Source organism: Manis javanica, chromosome 8 (assembly GCF_040802235.1).
Source record: "Manis javanica isolate MJ-LG chromosome 8, MJ_LKY, whole genome shotgun sequence".
Classification (NCBI taxonomy): domain Eukaryota; kingdom Metazoa; phylum Chordata; class Mammalia; order Pholidota; family Manidae; genus Manis; species Manis javanica.
In genome coordinates, this window is record NC_133163.1 from 92,784,797 (window position 1) to 92,803,184 (window position 18,388).

At 50.3% G+C, this 18,388-nt stretch overlaps 1 protein-coding gene across 1 annotated transcript in view; it reads left to right on the plus strand.

Annotated features, from left to right (window-relative positions):
- Positions 1–18,388, plus strand: part of STARD9 (StAR related lipid transfer domain containing 9) — a 156,539-nt gene that overhangs the window by 99,575 nt on the left and 38,576 nt on the right. The window contains exons 23-28 of the mRNA XM_073241708.1: positions 911–11,005; positions 11,209–11,406; positions 11,820–12,003; positions 12,394–12,528; positions 13,218–13,435; positions 17,208–17,652. Coding sequence (XP_073097809.1) covers positions 911–11,005; positions 11,209–11,406; positions 11,820–12,003; positions 12,394–12,528; positions 13,218–13,435; positions 17,208–17,652 — 11,275 coding nt within the window. The remainder of the gene's footprint in view (positions 1–910; positions 11,006–11,208; positions 11,407–11,819; positions 12,004–12,393; positions 12,529–13,217; positions 13,436–17,207; positions 17,653–18,388) is intronic.

Sequence of the window (18,388 nt, forward strand, 5' to 3'; positions counted from 1 at the left end):
AGGCCTAGCGCAGGCCTTGCCTATAGGAGGTGCACAATTAGTGTCTGTTGGTATTATATTTGAGCACCTTTCTGGTCTTCAGAGTACTATGCAGGCTTTTTTTAGTGCAAAATTTTCAAATATACACAAAGTTGAGAGGAATAGTATACCTATTACCCATATCCAGCATTATCAAGATTTACCATTCTTGCTTTATCTCCCTGTCTTCCTTTTTCTGATGTATATTAAAGCAACTCCTAGACATCATGTCATTTCACTCCTATATCAGGTACACACTTTAAAAAATAAGGACTTGAAACTACATTGTCATTATCATATTTAACAAAATTAAGGTTAATTATTCAGTATAAATCTAAAACCTCAGCCATATTCGAATTTCTCTAATAGCCTCAAAATACCATTTCCAGTTAGTTTTTCAAATTAAGATCCAAATAGGATTTATATACTACAGATATACTACATATGATTATGTCTTTTAAGTTTCTTTTAATCATTGTTTTGTTTTTGTTTCTTCATATCATTTATAAAGTGGATCAGTTCTATAGAATGTGCCACTTTATAGATTTGTCTATTTGACTCCTTATAGTATCATTTCAGTTGTTCCTCTGTTCCTCATATTGCCTGTTAACTGAAAGTGTCCTTTCAAGGCATGATTAGATTCAGATTCAGTTCAGCTTTTTTATAAAATAAATTGAAGAACAGAGTGTCCCTGGGGCATCTTTGAGAGCCAGGACTATAGTCCACAGTTTCCTTTTCTACCTATAGAGCTTTGCTCCGAACCCAGAAACTATAGGGGAGAGTGACATTGGCTAATTTTTAACCTCTTTCAGAACGAACTAAGTGGGCCTCTATATTCTGTCAGCAGGAAGTAGGGACCTCTTCTCTGAGATGGCATACCTTGTCTCCACAGCATTTTCCTGAACTGGGATCCCTGCACCACGTTACCTCCTGTGCCTGACTCTGCTGACCAAGTGGCAGAGGAAACCGCAGCAGAAGAGTATCTGCCCCAGACTGCTGCTCACCCTCCAAGGACAGGGCATTTCAGCAAGAATGCCCTCCGTTCAGGCAAAGGGCAGCTCTGCACAACCAGGGGGGCCTTGGCCGTGAAGAGAGCCTCAGCCCTATGCACCTGCCTCCCTGTGAGCTCTCAGTCTGCCAGCATCCAGGAAATGGAGAGAGTGGGTAAGCAGTCCCGCTGGGTGGTGTCCCAGAGCCTAGCATCTCTGGGCCAATCAGCTAAGAAGCTAAAGCCAAGGGAGGAGCCAGAGGCCCTTACTCCTTCCACCCAGACCAGAAGAAGGGCTAAGGAACTAGTGAACTCTGGACACCCACTGGCAGGGTGGCAAAAAGAAGGGATCTGCAAGGCCACTAAGGGAGCCGGCTGCAGTTCCTCTCATCCCCATGGACCCAAACAGGTAGCTGGGCGTGGAAAAGCAGTCAAGACTTTCTGGACAGATTCCACACCACCTTCTCCAGGCAGGGCATCAAAAAGGCAGTGGAAGGTGCTAGCAGCTAGGGTCAGAGGTATTGCCATAAAGTCTTCTTGCTTGCCACTGGGCAGCCCTTTGAAGAGGCAGCAGAGTGCAGGGAACCCAGACACCATGAGCTCACTCACAGGTTCCAGCCCAGTAGAGGATCATGCAGTAGAAAAAGACAGTGACTTGCCTGATGCAGATAGTTGTTACTCAGTGGATTCTCTCCCCTGTGTCTATGCCAAAGCTCTGACAGAGCTGCTGAGAGCAGAGGACCCTCAGGGTATGGAGCAGGATCTCCCAGAGCCAGAGAACTCGGAAAGTGATGACAGCCAAGTATCAGAGGACGCGCTGGCTGAGAAGGGGTGCCGAAGACCACGGGACAGCCTGGGGGGCACTTACCTCGCCAATGGCCACAGCCCCCTTAGGGCTGGAGCTGGAGCTTCTGTGAGGGGCTCCACCACATCCTCAGACAGTGGACTGTTCACCCGAATACACAGGCGCTTTTCCCTGGATAGCCTGGTTGATGCTGAGGAGGAACTGGGAGAAGATCAGCAAGAAGAGCTTTTCTTCAGTTCAGCTGATGAGATGCCCACAGAAACTTTTTGGCGCCTGCAGACCTCCAGTTTGCCCATAGTAGACCAGACGGCAATGTGCAGCCTTGATCCCATCATCCGCAGAATAGGAGCCAGGCTGGAAGCCATCCTGCCGATGAGCAGTTCATTTTACCTTGCTCCCAAGCCCTGGCCCCACTGTGAGCAGTCTGAGGTGGAGGCAGGGGCAAGCTCCTCTGAACAAGCCGACACTCCCCAAGGCACGCAGGTTCCAGGAGGGAGCCCTCTGCTGTCCACGGGTTCCTCGTTTTCCTGTGACTCCAAGATTAATCCCAGCAGTCCTCCAGGAATAGCGGGTTCTTTATGTCCAAGTCCTGGTATCCAGGAGTTTCAGCCCTGCGGTTGGGAGAAGCCTGGCTACTGGCTAAATATGGAAGAACAAAAGTCACCAGAGGCAGAAACAGTCCTGTCCTATATCTCCAAACTGCCCCAAGGTGGTGCTGAGCTGCCCTGCAGGGTAAGAAGTGTATACACAATGCCTGCTTCTGAAATATCCAGGCTGTCACTCTGGGGGTCTTACAGGCTTCTTCAGCCAGGAGCTGACGGCACCTTTCAGGCCAGAGGTACCCCTGACCAGGCCCAGCAGGACAGTGCCACAGCATCTGACAGCTCCAGTGTGTCACATGTGGTGGCTACGTCTGCCACCTCACCAACTCACGTGCACAGTGCCTGTGACAGGGACTGGGCTGCCCTTCAGCAGAGGTACCTCCTTGAACTATCTCCTGTTTGGGAGGCCACAGGGGAGTCCATGCCAGGTTTCCCCTCCCTCGAGGAAGACTCTGGTGCCCTGACCCAAGCCTCTGGCAAAGGAGGAGATTCTCTGTTGCCATTTGGATCTGTGGCTTCTAGCAGTGTAAATTTCAAAAACTTTCCTATCCATTTATCCAAAGTTAGGCATGTTAAAGCAGAGAAAGAACAGGACATTGCGAATGCTGAGTTAGAAGGTATTTCAGATCTCTTTACAACTAGTGAGAAAGAGGTGAGTTATAGTGGAACTTACTCAGCAGACATAGAATCATCATCTTCAGAAACTACAAATGTACAGGTCTTTGCAGCAGAGGACAAGATAGAAAATTCCATGATGGAGGCATGTGAAGTCAAACAAAACAACTTGGGAGAGTCCTCTCAGAGCAGAGGGAAACCTGGGCTGACGACTTCCTCTGATGAATGTTTCCTCCCGAAAAACCCCTGTGACAGTTATGTCACCATAGCCGCCAAAGACGGCTTTTGGCCCCAAGGCCAGGCTCCTCTCAGGAAGGGCAGTGCAGGCCAGGTGGGGAAATTAAGTCACAAGAGCCACCATCCCCAGCAGGAAGGGAAAGAAGACTCCCAGGAGAGCTTCCAGGAAGTGGTTGGAAGACACACCGATGTTTCCTTTGCCTTTTCGTCAGGCTCAGAGCTGCCCCCTGACTCTGCTCCTTGGGATCCATTCCCATATTCCCTGCAGCCACCTCCCTTGGGAACATTCTATGTAACCAAAAGCCGGGATGTCCTGACAGAAACTGCCTTAGAGATTTCAGCCTGCAGAGAAGCAAGAGCACCTTCCCCACCCCCTCAGGAAGCCTGGTGCTTGAGTTGTGACCCCCAGGTCCTCCAAAATGTTTATTTGAAGAATAATTTGCCAGTGCTGTTAGAAAACCAGAATTCCAATATTGCTTTATCTCAGCAAGTCACAGCAGAGAGGCCAGTTGATCTGAACACTAAGGAAATTAGCGGAGGAATAGGGAAATGCCCTGGAAATGTTGAAGAAGAAAGCCATAATTCAGTTTATTTTTCTGTTGCTCAGAAGAGACATTTTCTTCCATCTACCAGCATAAAAGTATATGATTTTGAAAATCAATTTGGAATTTTAAATAAACACAGTCTGCCAGTATGCGCAGAGGGGAAGGGGGCCACTGTTCCGTCCTATTGCGGTGTTCCCTCCAGCCGCACTGGGTCTAGGGAGCCTCTCTTTGTTTGTGAATCTGAGGCAGGCAGGAAAGAAGAACGGGATCAGAATGCAGTCCAAAGACAGAGTCAGGCCTTTGATACAAACAGGCAGTTTCCTTCTGGTTCCAGGTCTGATTTCATCTATAAAACCATCCATTTAGGCCTTGACAAGGACATGCGCAGGGAAACTGCTGCTCCTTTGAAGTCCAAATCAGTATGTCATAGAGCAAGCAGCCTAGACATATTGGCCATTAGACATCTAGCCCACAACGGGGAAGGGAAGAATGAAACTGGGCTTCTTGGAAAAGCTCACCATCCTAAAGACAGCTCAGAAGAGTTTAAGCTTCCATCTACATATGGAAGATTCCAGTCAGTTACATGCTGTCAGGAAAGAAACCTGAGTGAATGCAGGGGTCCTGGAAAGTCACAAGAAATGTTAAAACCCAAGAGAGAACCTTCTGGAAAGAAACAGAATAAACAAATTAATCATACTGATGAAATGGCTAGGCTAGTTAGGAGTGTAATGCAGCTAGAAAATAGTATCTTGGAAATCAAATCTAAGCAGAACAGGCAGCTGTATGCTTCCTATACACTGGGAGTCAGTAAGGAATTCATGTTTCAGGACCAGAAGGACCAGGAGATGGCTGACCATGTCCTGCAGACAGGCAGCTCTGAAAATCACTTGTCTCCCAAGGATCAGCCATCTTTTCCCAGACAGACAGATGATGTTACCCATAGGGATAGTGAAGCTAGAGAAATGGAGGCTATCAGTAGCATTGGGAAAAATCCTCAGGTCCAGAAAACCACCCTGAACCCATTCAAATCAAAGGAATGTGTACCAGACGTTAAATTTGTGAGAGCGCACACCCACCTGGCTGTATTAGACAGATCAGCTAGGGACACTTGTGATTATTTAGGGCCATGTACAGTTCACAGAGAGTCTACCAACACTTCTTTTAATCCAAGGAGAACAAAAGCACTGGCTAGAACTCAGCCCACGCCCGAGAAGTCGTCTGAGAAGGAGGGTGAGTTGATGAGCACATCAGCCAGCCCCAGAGGGCAGCCCTGTGGTCTGGGAAGTCTTGAGCTGGAGACTGTGAAAGGTTTTCAGGAAAGCCAAGCTGCCAAAAGCACAAGTAGTTCTAAACAAGAGGAGCCAAACGTTCAAGGCGGAGTTGAAGAAATGGCTGTGCAGCGAGGAAGGAGGCTACAGAAGGAAAACAAGGTGGTCTCATCAACTCAGAAACTTCCTAGTCCCAGCCAATGTTGCATGGGGACCCTCTCCAGCCAGGAGACTGGTGCATTGCTGAGCCAGCCAGACTCCTCCACAGCTCCTCCCCAGGACCGGAGTAATACCTTGCCCTTGAATTCTCCAAGACTGTCAGGAAACTATCTTCATGTACCCAGTGCTATAGGCATCTCTTCAGTTGACTGTGGACTAGATCCCACAAAGTTCAAAGTGGCCAACAGTCTCTTAGGACTGGAAGCATGGTGTCAAGACCAGAGTAGAGAGCCTGGACACCATGGCTCTCAAGAAAATGTTAGAGGGGCCTCCTCTGTGGCACACCCTGCTTGGGGTGGATCTGCAATATCCATGGCCATGGGATCTTATGGCCAACCCTGGGTACCAGAGGTGGGTGCAGAGGGCAGGACATCAGCAAGCACTAGGCCCCAAAACAAAGGAAGGGACCTCAGAAGCAATTTAGTGGGTTTAAGTCCTAGGGTGGGTTCTGCTTCTGAAGCTGGGGCAGCTGTGCAAGGAGGAATGCGACAAGCCAGTTCTCTGAACAGGGTCTCTAGCTTGCTTGAAAAGTGGGCCAGCTGCCCATTAGGAGAGGGTAACAACCAAGGCAGGAAGGAGAGACAGACAGAGAAGGAGGCTGAAGACCCCAGTCCTGCCAGTAGTTCCTTCTCAGTTCCTGGGTCCCTGCCAAGGGGGCCTCCCTCAGAGCCTGCTGTGCCTGCAGGCCTGGCTGTGCTGGAGGAGGTCAGACAAGCAGAGGCCCAGGGAAGGAGGCCTCACAGCTTGCTGCCTGGCAGCACAGTGCTTCCTTACTATGAGACTTTATCAGAACATGACTGCTCTTCAGGGGCCCCTGGCAGGCCTCTGCGTCAACAAGTGGACCAGTCAATATCAGACAGGACCACGAGTGAGAGTGAAACACAAGGATTTCATGTAGCATCTCTCTCTGCCGAGCCGGGACATCAGTTGACTGATGAGAGGAAAGTCCTTCAGGCCACACCTCTCTCTGCAGACAACTTTCAACCTCTGCCCAATGCCGAAACTAAAACACGGTTGTGGCATCCCTCACAGACCTCCTCCCATGCTGCCCCTGCTCTAGGCAAAAGCCATTGTCATGGACAACTGAGACATTTGCTGGGAACAGGTGAACAGTTTATATGCCACTCTAGCTCTTGTGAGATGATAGAGAAAATGAAAGAAGCAACCAGAACACCTTCCTCTGCTGATCCTTTGTGCACAGACAATCTTCCTTCTTCAACAGCTGTAGAAGAGAAAATGGTGGTTGTCTTACCTTCTCAGGCCCCTCCTGATGATGCTGGAGCGGTTCCATGCAGGCAAAGTCAGCTAGCTCCATGGGATGCTGCAGAGGGCATGCCTCTTGGCCATCAGGAGAGCATCCCAGCCCGTTGGGAACCTGGAACCCTAGACACCACATGTGGAGGAGATTCAGGTAACTTCTTAGAGGCTCAACAGGGAGGAAAAACAACCTCATTTGAAGGTCAGCATGTGAGCTGTGTTGTGCAGGGTTCTGCCAGTCTCTCAAGGCCTAACCAAGACCATGTCCAAAGCCTTGAGGTTTCCACTGGTTTAGAAGAAGGGAGGGCAAGTCGCAAACAAAGTGCTGGTCTGCCGGGAGCCCTGGGAAGGGTTGAACTGGAAGCTCCCTCTTGGAAGTGTGTGAAGTGGAAGGCGAGTGTTGGTTTGGAGCTGGCAGATGCCTACGGGCCTGGCAGCAAACATCCTGGGCCAAGTGCACCGCTTGATCAAAGCCCTCCCTCAGGTCCCGGGGGAGTTAAGCAGGAGACCCGGTACAGACGTTCACAAGGAACTATGGACTGTGTTGTCTTCTCAGGGCACACTGAAGGCAGTGGGACTCTCCGCCCACCTGCGGGGCAGGAAGACAGCAGAACTCTTTCCTGCCGGCAACTGCATGATGCTCCACCCGTTGCTTCTCATGCCTGCTCCTCACCCCTCTCCACTTCACTGTCTTACCGGGATGGTGATCTGGGGAAGGGGACTTCCAGGGCTGTCCCCCACACTCTCAGCCTGCCCTGTGTAGTACGTCCCAGGGGCTGTGGAATGGATGAGAGTGCGGCGAGCTCTTTCAGGGAACCTGACGTGCTCTTGGCGCGTGGCCTTGAGCACAAAGGCATTAATGTGGAATTTGGGCCAACAGACAGCACGGCTCTGGAGCCCTCTGTCACTGCTGCTGTCCTAGCTTTGGCTCAAGGTAGCAGCCCCCCTTCTGCCCCTGATGAGAAGACAGGTTCTCTCAGTGACTCGGCTGATGGAAGCTCAAGGTCAGTAGGGGATCCTGAGAAAAAGGTTGCTGAGAAGAAAGTTGGCAGAGAGCTTGAGGCTGCAAATATGTACTCTGAGCCCCTGAGGTTGTTCCAGGACAGCTCTGAAGGTGGCCAGAATGTACACAGGTGTCAAACCAAGCCAGAACTACCTTTAACAACTGGGCAACTACACACCCTGAATTTAAGTGAAGGGTCTGTTCAGAGTGAGCTGCTGGCAGAACCATGGCATAGATGTTCTGGAAATACTGTCAAATGCCATTTAAAAAAGCCACAACTTTCCACTTACTCCAGCGATCACAGTGGCTTGGATCCCCAAGCTACGTTTGTAACAAAGTTAAAACATATCCCCAGCCCCCAGGTTGGTGGTCACTGGGAGGAAGAACAGCAGAGAAACCAGACCTCAGGTGCTGGTAAAGGCCCTGCCCAGGGCAGGGACCTCCAGCCTTCTGGTGGAGGTGGCTTAGATGGGTGTCAGATTGGAGATGTGGGCAGGGATGAGGTGGCTGCGGCCAACTCCCCTGTGTCCAAGACATTCTCATCAGCCTTCAGAGACTCAGCCACTGTGCTCTTGGGGCAAAGTGCAGCACTGCAGCCCACAGCCCACAGCCCTGGCCAGCCCGCTCCCCACCGCAGGAGCTCACTTCCTGCGATTGCAGTCTCCAGTCCCGAACACTCCAGGTCCTCCCCTAGACCCCAGTTCTCTGGGGTCAGCTCTTCCCGGTCTCTTCAGGAGCTGAACTTGAGTGTTGAGCCACCTTCCCCTACAGATGAAGATATACAGGAGCCTAACAGATTGTGGTCCCCACATCCCAGGGGCTCTTCCTCGGGAAAGTCAGAGGTGAGACCGTCTCTGCAAGCTGAGGGCTGCAGTCAGGAAGCCTCATCCTACTTGGACAATAGCACTGCTGATCACAGGCCCCTGCATCCTACCACCCCACCTTACCCAACGTCTTCAGCACTCTCATGCATGCCAACCCCTGATTTCCCAACCAGCTGGATGTCTGATACTCGGGAACAGGCCTGGCAGGAAACGCCAGAGAGACTGGGTGGCCAGGCCAGACCGGAGAAGTGGCAGTCCCAGGTGGACAAAGGAGTGTTGCTCTTTGGCTGCAGTGGCATCAATCCCTACGCCCGGCCCTGGCAACCCGAGGGGCCTGCACGCATTGGCTGGAAGCAGTATGTGTTTGGCAGTGCAGTAGATACCTCCTGTAGCCAGACACTCCAGGGCCTGATACCATCTAATGTGACCCGGTGCTCGAGTGTGGACAACTGCCTAGAAGACCAGAACTCCCCATTCCACTCCCACCTCAGCACCTATGCCAATACCCGGGGTCTGTCGAGCACACACAGCAGCATTGAAAGTGCCCAAGGTTCACAAGAGGCCTGGGAGGTGTGGGATTCCCCATTTGCCTTGGGGAACCCCCGTATCCTGACTGGCCTGGAAGGAACAGCCCCCACAAAGGGTCCTGACAAGAGAGCCCAGTTCCCAGGAGCCCCAGGTGAAGCGGGCTGCCCAAGGTGTGAGCCCCCCTTGGCTGAAGAATGTGCTGCCGGTCCAGTGGATGATGAGATCATGCTGCTGTATCCATCAGAGGCAGGTAGCCTTGAGGGACAGTGCAGGAGGAGCACCTTGGAGCAGGGCACACAGACCCTGGGCTGCAGTCTTCACTGGAGTTACACCAACATCTCTCTTGCTCAGCTGGAAGCCAGCGCAATGCCAGTCTGTGATCTGGCCTCCTGGACCAGCATGCACAACCTGTCTCTCCACCTCTCACAGCTCCTGCACAGCACCTTAGAGCTGCTGGGGAGCCTCTCCCAGCCAGGTGTGGCCGGAAAGGAGCAGAATGCCAAGAGGGAGACCCCATGTGAGGCACCACAGGCCCTCATGATTGACAGCTGTACTCAGACCACCGTGGATGAGGTCATCCAGACTGATCTGGCCTCACCACCTCTGCCACTCCAGGACCCAAAGGCCAACCCTCAGGAGGTCAGTGCCATCCTTGAAGAGCTGGGCTCAAATGTCTCCACTATGTCTCAGGAGCAGGGACATGTCTCAGGGATGCTTCAGAAGAAAGAGGCAGAAGAAACAGCATGGGAAATGGCAGGGCCCCCAGATCTTCAGGAAGAAAGCACACCCTGCAGGCCCCAGAGTCCTGCAGGCCCCTCATCCCACTTGAAGTTTCTAAGAGACCCCTTTGGGCAGAACCTCCCTGCTGAAGGCCCCCTGTCGCCCCACTCTCAGCCTGAGGAGCCCTCCTGCCTGTCTGTCAGCCTTAGCAACCCTCACTGCCCAGAGCCCTGCCCCAGTGCTGTGGGGTCCATCAGGAAACTGAGGGTCCAGAAGGAGCCAGGCCCCATGAGTGCCCTGGTGGTGGACAGGGCCTCCTCCCCAATCCTGACACTTAGTGCCAGCACCCAAAGGTTGGGGTACCCCTCAGATCACCCTCTCGAAGGCCACCAGAAGCTTGTCTCCATCTCAGATCTTTCCCTTGATGTGCCCAGGTCTTCAATGGATAATTATTCTCAAACCCCTGATGAACCAGGCGGCTCCCAGGGAGTGGGGGCTCCATGTGGAGAAGGCACAAGTCCCTTAGAAAGAAGTGATGGTAGGTCCTTCCTTGAGGTGAGTTCCCTGGGCAGTCCGCAGCAGAGCCCGACACTCCAAGTTCATTTCTTAGAGCAGCCCCCTCAGCAGCTTCAGCCCAGGGCTAGTGCCTGGATGCAAAGCAGACTGCCCCCTCCACCACCGATGAGTAGGAGCCAGAGGCTGGCTGATGGCTCTGTGCCCAAAGGCGTGGCTTCCCTGGGGCTTGGCCCACAGAGCAGTAGGGGGCTGAGTCACTGGCAGAGCAGGACAGAAGATGGGGATGAGAGTGCAGTGTCCCCAGTGGAACTCCAACCCACTGTGGACCTTTCCTCTTCGTGGGGAGGCTGCCAATGCCCCAGGCCCTGCCCTGTGTCTGACCTGAGTGATACTGTAGGGCTCCAGGCTTCTACCTCAGGCCCGACCGCGGCCTGCCAACCTGAGGGGATGCTGTGCCGCAGCTCTCAGACGTGCATGGCCCCAGAGCCCCAGCATCACAGCCTGAGGGACCTTCCAGTGCATAACAAATTTAGTAATTGGTGTGGGGTGCAGGATGACCCTCCTGGGGGGCTAGGTGTGGTGGAGCTGCTGAGGACCAGACGTGATCTCCGCTCTGTAGAGCAGAAGCCTTCACAACCTCCTGACAACCAGAGCCAGGATCCTGAGTGGTCCCCGAGGGAGCAGGTGCCCCTGCAAGTTGGGCCCCAGCACCTCTCTCTCAGTGTGGAACTCACAGAAGCAAAACTGCACCGCGGCTTCGGGAAGGCAGATGCGCTGCTGCAGGTGCTGCAGAGTGGGACGGGGGAGGCGCTCGGGGCTCACGAACCCGCACAGCCCACCTCAGAGGAGCTCTTTGGCCGGTAAGACCCCCAGCCTGGAGGTGGGGCAGGGCGGGACTGAGAGGAAAGGGAGCTGGAACAGGCTGGTAGCTGACTGTGCCCTCTCCCCTTGCTCTGCTCTAGGGTCGTCCAGGGTGAATCAAACAGGGGTCAGAGAGATATCTTAAGATAGAGAAGGGCATTCAGGACCCATTACAGTGAATCAGTGAATGTTTTTGTTTTAGGCAAAAACAAACCATTGAGATCCTCTGGAAAGAGCGAGCTGAGCGACTTAAGAGCTTCCACGGGACACGAAGCCTCAGCCTGCAGAAACAGCCGGGCCTTCTATCCGGCAGGGGGCTCCCCACCCGAGACCTTGACTTACCCAGCAGGCGCCGAGAGTATCTGCAGCAACTGAGGAAGGATGTTGTGGAGACCACCAGGTAAAGGGTGGACCCAGAAGCCTGGAGCGGGCAGGTGGGGCAAGACGGCTGTGGGGGCAGGGCCTGGATTCTAGGGTCCAAGAGAGTGGAGGCTACGGCTTCCTTTGACAGGAGTGACTCCAGGAATGTGTCCTATGTGCCTGTGGGCAAGTGGAGGCAGCTAATGGACTGGGGCACAGGGAAAGAGAGGATGCAGGGGGTGGGGCCGCAGGGAGAAGTCATGGGAGAGGATGGGCAGAGTGGCTGGGATGCGCTGTGTGAGACTGCAGGCCTGAGCCTCAAAATGGGAGGTCAAACCAAACTTTCAGACCCTGTGGACAGAGAGGTGGTGTTGAGGGGGCCTGGGATGAGCAGGCCAGGGCCATTCCCCACTGACTGTTAGAAAGCATCTCCACCCCTCCGGTCTTCCCTAGGAACCCAGGGCCAGCATTAAGGTCTGCTCGCCCACCCTCTGACATAGAGCTGATGCTACAAGAGTATCAGCAGGCCCGTGAGGAGGCCAAGGTGGAGATCGCTCAGGCCCGGGACCGACTGCGGGAACAGACTGAGCAGGAGAAGCTGAGAATCCACCAGCAGATCATCTCCCAGCTACTGAAGGTGGGGAGTAGGGCAAGCACCTGATTTCAGGGCAAGTCTGGAGCCTGGGCAGACCTCATACTGGGTCAGCCTTCGCTGGGGCTGCCTCTGAGTCTTAGATGTAGCATTTGGGGAGGGCATCAGACCCCCAGTCGTAGCTAAAGCTGTGTTTCTTCTCTTCAGTTGTCATCCTCATCAGACCAGTTCCTGTCCCAGGCCAGCGGCTGGGAGGTGGCGGCTTTGGTATATAGTTGGGGTGGACTTGGGGGCCATGTGGGTGTGAGGCTGAGGCTGGAGGCGCTAGGAGGTGATGGGAGCTGGGGAAGTGAGAAGGGGTGGTCTCAGGGGCAGAGGGGGTGTGGGTAGCAAGTGTGTACCAGAAGCTGGTCAATGGTAAGCTGTCTTTTTCAGGAAGAGGAAAAGCTGCACACCCTGGCCACCTCCAGCTCGCTGTGCACCAGCTCCAGTGGGAGCCTCTCCTCTGGTGTCACCTCTGGCTACAGTAGCAGCCAGGCTTGGCCAAGCCAGCACCAGTGCCTGGACAATGTGAGTAGGCAGCGCTGGGGGCAAGCCGGGGGGCCAGGATCCCCAAAGCAAGAGGCAGGACAGGAAGTTCGCCCTCCCCGAGGCCACCGCTGACATGCGCCCTTCTACTGCACCATGGCTTTGCTCTTCCCTCTGGTTCTGTCTCCCTCCCTCTCCCCCTCTCCCTCTCCCTCTCCCTCTCCCTGCAGGTTCATTTATTCAACAGGTGTTTATTCTGTAGGCACTATTTTAGTCCTAGGGATACAGCAGTGAGCAAAACTGTCCCTGTCCTTAGACTATTAGAAGGATAAATATTGAACAGCTTACTTTATGATTAATTGTTGTTGCAATAAGTTCTATGAAGAAGGGGTGCTAAGTTGGCCTAAAACAGGGGACCTGACCTAGTCTGGAAGGTCAGTAAAGATGTTCTGAAAAGTGTTTAAACCGAGACCAGAATGGTGAGAGGTACTTAATAAAAGCTTAGTGCTGGTCGTGTGGGAGAGATGTTTGGCAGCCTTCCAGGCAGAGGGCCCAGCACTGAGGCCTTGAGGGAGGAAGTGTTTTGGGAACTAAAAAGCTAGTGTGGCTGGAAAGTGAAGAGTGAGACAGGAGAATGACGTGAATCAGGACTGAATGGGCAGGATCGTGTCAGCTCTGCTGGGAATTCCGGCTGGCCTTCTAATACGTCTGATTGTGTTCTCTCCCAAAAGCTGCTGAAAAGCCGTAAAGCAGGGGAGCAGTATGGAGAGATGGCCAGAGAAGGGGGCAGAGCAGCTCGGGGCGGCCCTGTTGGTGGCGTGGCCCAGCTGAGAGAGACAGTGACTGCTGGGTCCAGGCCCTGCCGGGTGTGGGGGCCACGAAGCCAGAGCGTCCGACTGACTCCAGCTGACAGGATGTTAGAGGAGGGGGAAGGGAGACTTTGGCTGGAGTAGCTGAAGGCGTGGTGGTGGTGACACTGACAGGGCCCTGGAGAGGACAGGTTTTGTGGGGATGGTCATGAATACAGCTTTGTACTTACTGAGTTGAAAGTGTCTGTGAGAAATTCAAGGAGGCAGTTGGAAATACAAATCTGGAGCTCAGAGGTTGGATCTGAGAGATATAAAATTTGAAATTCATTTTATAAGTAAAACCTCATGTAGTACAATACACGTAGTAGAAAAGACCAGTATTCCAATAGTCACAAAGGACTATAATGCCAAGTTCATCTTTCAGACTCCTATTTACCCTCTCCAGAAGCAATCTTCCATCCCAGTTTGGTGAGTACTTCCAGAGATACTCTGGAAACATTTTGTAATATAGTCTATAGGAATGTGGGTATGTTTTTCCACAGTATGTGCATGGAAGTGTCTCTATCTACACTGTCACTTTACTGTTTTTCCTTATGAATAAATACCCTTGGATCTCATGGCATATCAGTAAGCCTAGTGCTGACTCATTCTTTTTGAAAGTTGAATAGTGTGTCTCTTTTTTATTGCGTGTTTTTAAATGTGACATTTTGTATAGAAAAAATACATACACTTATTAAAGTACATAGAGAAATATCCCCTCATCTTCCTGGTCCCTTTCTCTCCCCCCACCCAAGGAAAACAGTAGTGTTTTGGGGGATTCCTCCTAGAATATCTGTGCAAAATACAGCACATTATGCCCCTGTTTGTACTTTGTATTTTTTCTCTCAGTCTATCTTGGAGCTCTTTATACATGAGCCTGTAGACCTCCCTCTCTCTCTGTCTCGCTTGCTCTCCAATTGCTGCATGGCGTTCCATTGTAAAGATGCACTGTACTTCATTTAACCAGTTCTCCATCTTGGGTTGTTTTCAGTTTTCTGCTGTTACAAACAGGGCTGCAGTGAATAACCTCGTGCATGTAGCATTTCATTCTTGTGCAGATATATCTCTGGATCTATCCCAGAAGTGGGAGATGGGCCTGTACAAAGAGTGTATGCATTTGAAATTTTGATTGAATATTGACACATTTTCCCTCACAGATGTACCAATTTAAACTTGCATCAGCAATCCACCTTCCCTCACACTCTCACCAACATGTTATCAAATGTTTAGATTGTTGCTGAGCTGTCTGTTTGTATCCTTTGCTCATTTCTCTTTTTTTTTTTTACCATTTTCTGAGAGTTCTTTTTAGTATTAGCAAGGTAGTCCTTTGCCTGATGTGAATTATGCATATTTATCCCAGTTCTTTGTTCTCTTTTGACTTTGCTTATTGTGTTTGCAGCCATTCAGAAAGTTTTATTTATCAGTTTACTTTTAATAGGGTCTGTGTTATGAGTCATAACTAGAAACACATTCTCCATTCCAAAGTTAAAAAAAATTTCTCCTGTGGTTTCTTCTAGAAACTATATGGTTTTTTTTTTCCATACTTAAATCTTTGATCCATTTGGGATATATATAGAGAGAAAGAGGTATGGATCCAACTTTATTCTTCCCAGATGGCTACCCAGTTGTGCCTGTAACATTTGTTAGTTCATCTAGACAGTTCATCTTGCTTCACCAGTTTTAGACATCAGCTTTTCTTGTACTAATGCTTAGGGTATATTCTACCACCCATTGCTCCTCTTTTTTTGAGTATTATTTCTTGTTTATTTTTATATGAAATATAGGATCAATTTTTCTAGACCAATTATAAAAATTTGTCACAGTTATAATGGGATTTATAAATTGACTTGGGGAGAAATCCCACCATATATATTGTGGAATTTCCTAACCAAAAAGTAGGTTCAAGCCTTCTTGATTTTTAGGTTTTCAAACATAAAATGTTCTTCATATGGCTCTCAAATTTCTGATTTATTCCTAAGTGTTTTATCTTTTTTGTTAGTGTTATAAATAGGTTATCTCTTCCCTTATATATTCTACTTGGTTATTTTGTAGGTATGAAGGCCATTGATTGCTGTGTATTTTGTGTCCATATTGTGTTTTGGTCTTTCCTCTAGATCTGCACTAATGTAGTAGCAATTAATATAGGTAGCTATCTTAATTTAAATTTAAATTAATTTAATTAAATTTTTCTTCTTAAATACCACTAGCCACATTTCTCATGCTCAGTAACTACATGTGGTCAGTGGCTGCCAGATTGTATAGCCCTGCTCTAGTTTTTCAGGTATACAGCCACTTCATCTGAAAATAGTGATCATGTTACCATCTCCTTTCTAATTTTGTACCATTTTCTTCCTCTTTCCTAATTCAATTACCTAGTATCCCCAGCATAAATAAAATAACAGTGATGAGAATATGCCCGTCTTCTTTCAGCTTTACTGGGAATACTTCTGGTGTTTCCCCACATAAGCTGGATGTAGTTTTTGAGCTGAGATACATATATTTTTGCAATACTAAGGGTATTCATCTATTCCAACTTATATTCTTATCTAAAATGGTTATTTCAGAGGCTTTGGAGATGATCATTTGATTGATCAACTAGATAATATTGAACCATTCTTACATTCTGGAAGCAATCTTATAACACCTTATAAACTTACGCATATGTTGTATTATTATTTTAATGGATTTTCAGAGCCTATTTGTTAATATTTTACTCAGGATTTTGAATCAATATTTATGAGGGTTTTTTTCCTGAATTTAGGTTTTTGCAGTATGTTTCAGGTTTTGACATCACTGTTATATTCTTTTTATAGAGAAAAAGGTGAAAGATTTTATATTTCTCAATGTTCACAAATAGTTGCAAAATTAATGGAAACTTTATACCTATTAAACTGTCAAAACATAGCCAGATATTGGAACCTTTATAGGTTCTTATGACCCAGCAATTTTTATATAGTTTATGAGGGAATGTGTATGAAATTGTTTATTAAAGCATTATTTGAAGTGGCAAAGAGTTGGAAGCCATTTGAGAAGCCAACTGTCACTGGGAGAATGGATAAGTAAAATGTGGTCAATGTACCCACAGAATACAGTGAAAGAGTGATAGTATTAGATAGACTCCTAGGACAACTACTGAATGAAAACATTATAAAACAGAGTGAGGTATAATACATTGCTACATGTTAAAAGGCATCCAGAGGATCATGGGAAGATGGCGGCATGAGTAGTCAGTGGAAATCTCCTCCCAAAAACATATATATTTATTAAAATACAATAAATACAACTATTCCTAAAAGAGACACCAGTGGATACAGTACAATAGCCAGGATACATCTACATCTGTGAGAACTCAACATCACACAAAGGGGGTAAGATACAAGCCATGGCCAGGCAGGACCCGAATGCTCCCCCACCCTAGAACCCGGCGGGAAGAAAGGAGTCGGAACAGGGAGGGAGTGAAAGCCCAGGACTGCTAAACAACCAGCTCTAGAAATCCGCACCCGGAACGCAGACACACGGTGCACAGGGTGCTGGATATTAGAGAAACGGAAAAGCAAAACCTGCAGGCAGGTCCCTGCAACCGGCACCCCTGAGACAAAGGAAAAGCGAGTGCTTTTTGCAAGTCTTAAAGAGACAGGGACCCCACAGCTGGATGAAGTCGTCCCGGCACACTTAGCCAGCAGCTGGGAATCCCAGGGAACTTGAGGTGCCCTAACCCCCTGCGCAGCAGTGCAGCTCTGAAGCCCCTCACGGCACTAAGCAGCCTGTCAGTCGTTGAACCCCAACTGGCGTGGACGCCGACACACTGGCCCAGTAGTGGGAGAGTGGCAGCAGTGACCGATGGGACTGGGAGCAGTCTGCGTGTGCCAGCAGCACCAGAGGGGACCGGGAGCGGCTCGTGAGATGGCCGCGGCAGCGACCAACCAGCCCAGGAGCAGCCTGTGCACACTGGCGGCAGCAGCGACGGACCTGGGAGAGGTCCGCACAAGCCCACGGTGGCGGCGACCGAGCAGCCCAGGAGCAGCCTGCATGTGCCATGGCAGTGGCACGAGAGGGGCCCGGGAGAGGTCTGCGTGAGCCCACAGCGGCGGCTACCGAGTGCCCCGGGAATGGCCCGCGCATGTCAGCGGCAGCAGCACCACAGGTGCACAGGAGAGGCCTGCGCGCCCCTGCAGTGGTGCAAGAGGGAGCAGCCATGCTCCCAGCAGCTGACCAGAATCCCAGCCCGATGCACAGCCGCCCGGACCAGACCCAAAGGCTGCTACTGGCACACAGCTGCCTGGCAGGGGAGCCGCTATCACGGAGGAGCGCATCTGGCGTGCCTGCCACTCACCACAGGGCTCTGCACTACTCTGACGGAGACCCCGCCCACAGCAGCTGAGGGGATTAACCTGGTGGCTGCTTCAGGAGTGTGGCTAACCAACACAGGCAGCGGAGAAGGGCAAGGCATTCAGCAAGCAGGAAACGACTTCTCCCAGATGACACTCCCACAACCTGCCTACAGCCACCGCTATCACCATGACAACGCAGAAAAATTTAGTCAAGTCCAAAATAGTCCAGACAACCCCTGAGAGAGGATCTGCAGAGACAGACCTAAACAACATCCCTGAAAAAGAATTCAAAATAAAATTCATAAACATGCTGACGGAACTGCAGAGAAATACACAAGAGCTAAGGGATGACATCCGGAGGGAGATTACAGAAATGAAACAATCCCTGGAAGGATTTAAAAGCAGAATGTATAAGATGCAAGAGGCCATTGATGGAATAGAAACCAGAGAGCAGGAACGCATAGAACCTGACTCAGAGAGAGATAAAAGGATCTCCAGGAATGAAACAATATTAAGAGAACTGTGTGACCAATCCAAAAGGAACAATATCCGCATTATAGGGGCACCAGAAGAAGAAGAGAGAGAAAAAGGGATAGAAAGTGTCTTTGAAGAAATAATTGCTGAAAACTTCCCCAAACTGGGGGAGGAAATAGTTGCTCAGACTATGGAAGTGCACAAAACTCCCAACAGAAGTGACCCAAAGAGGACAACACCAAGACACAT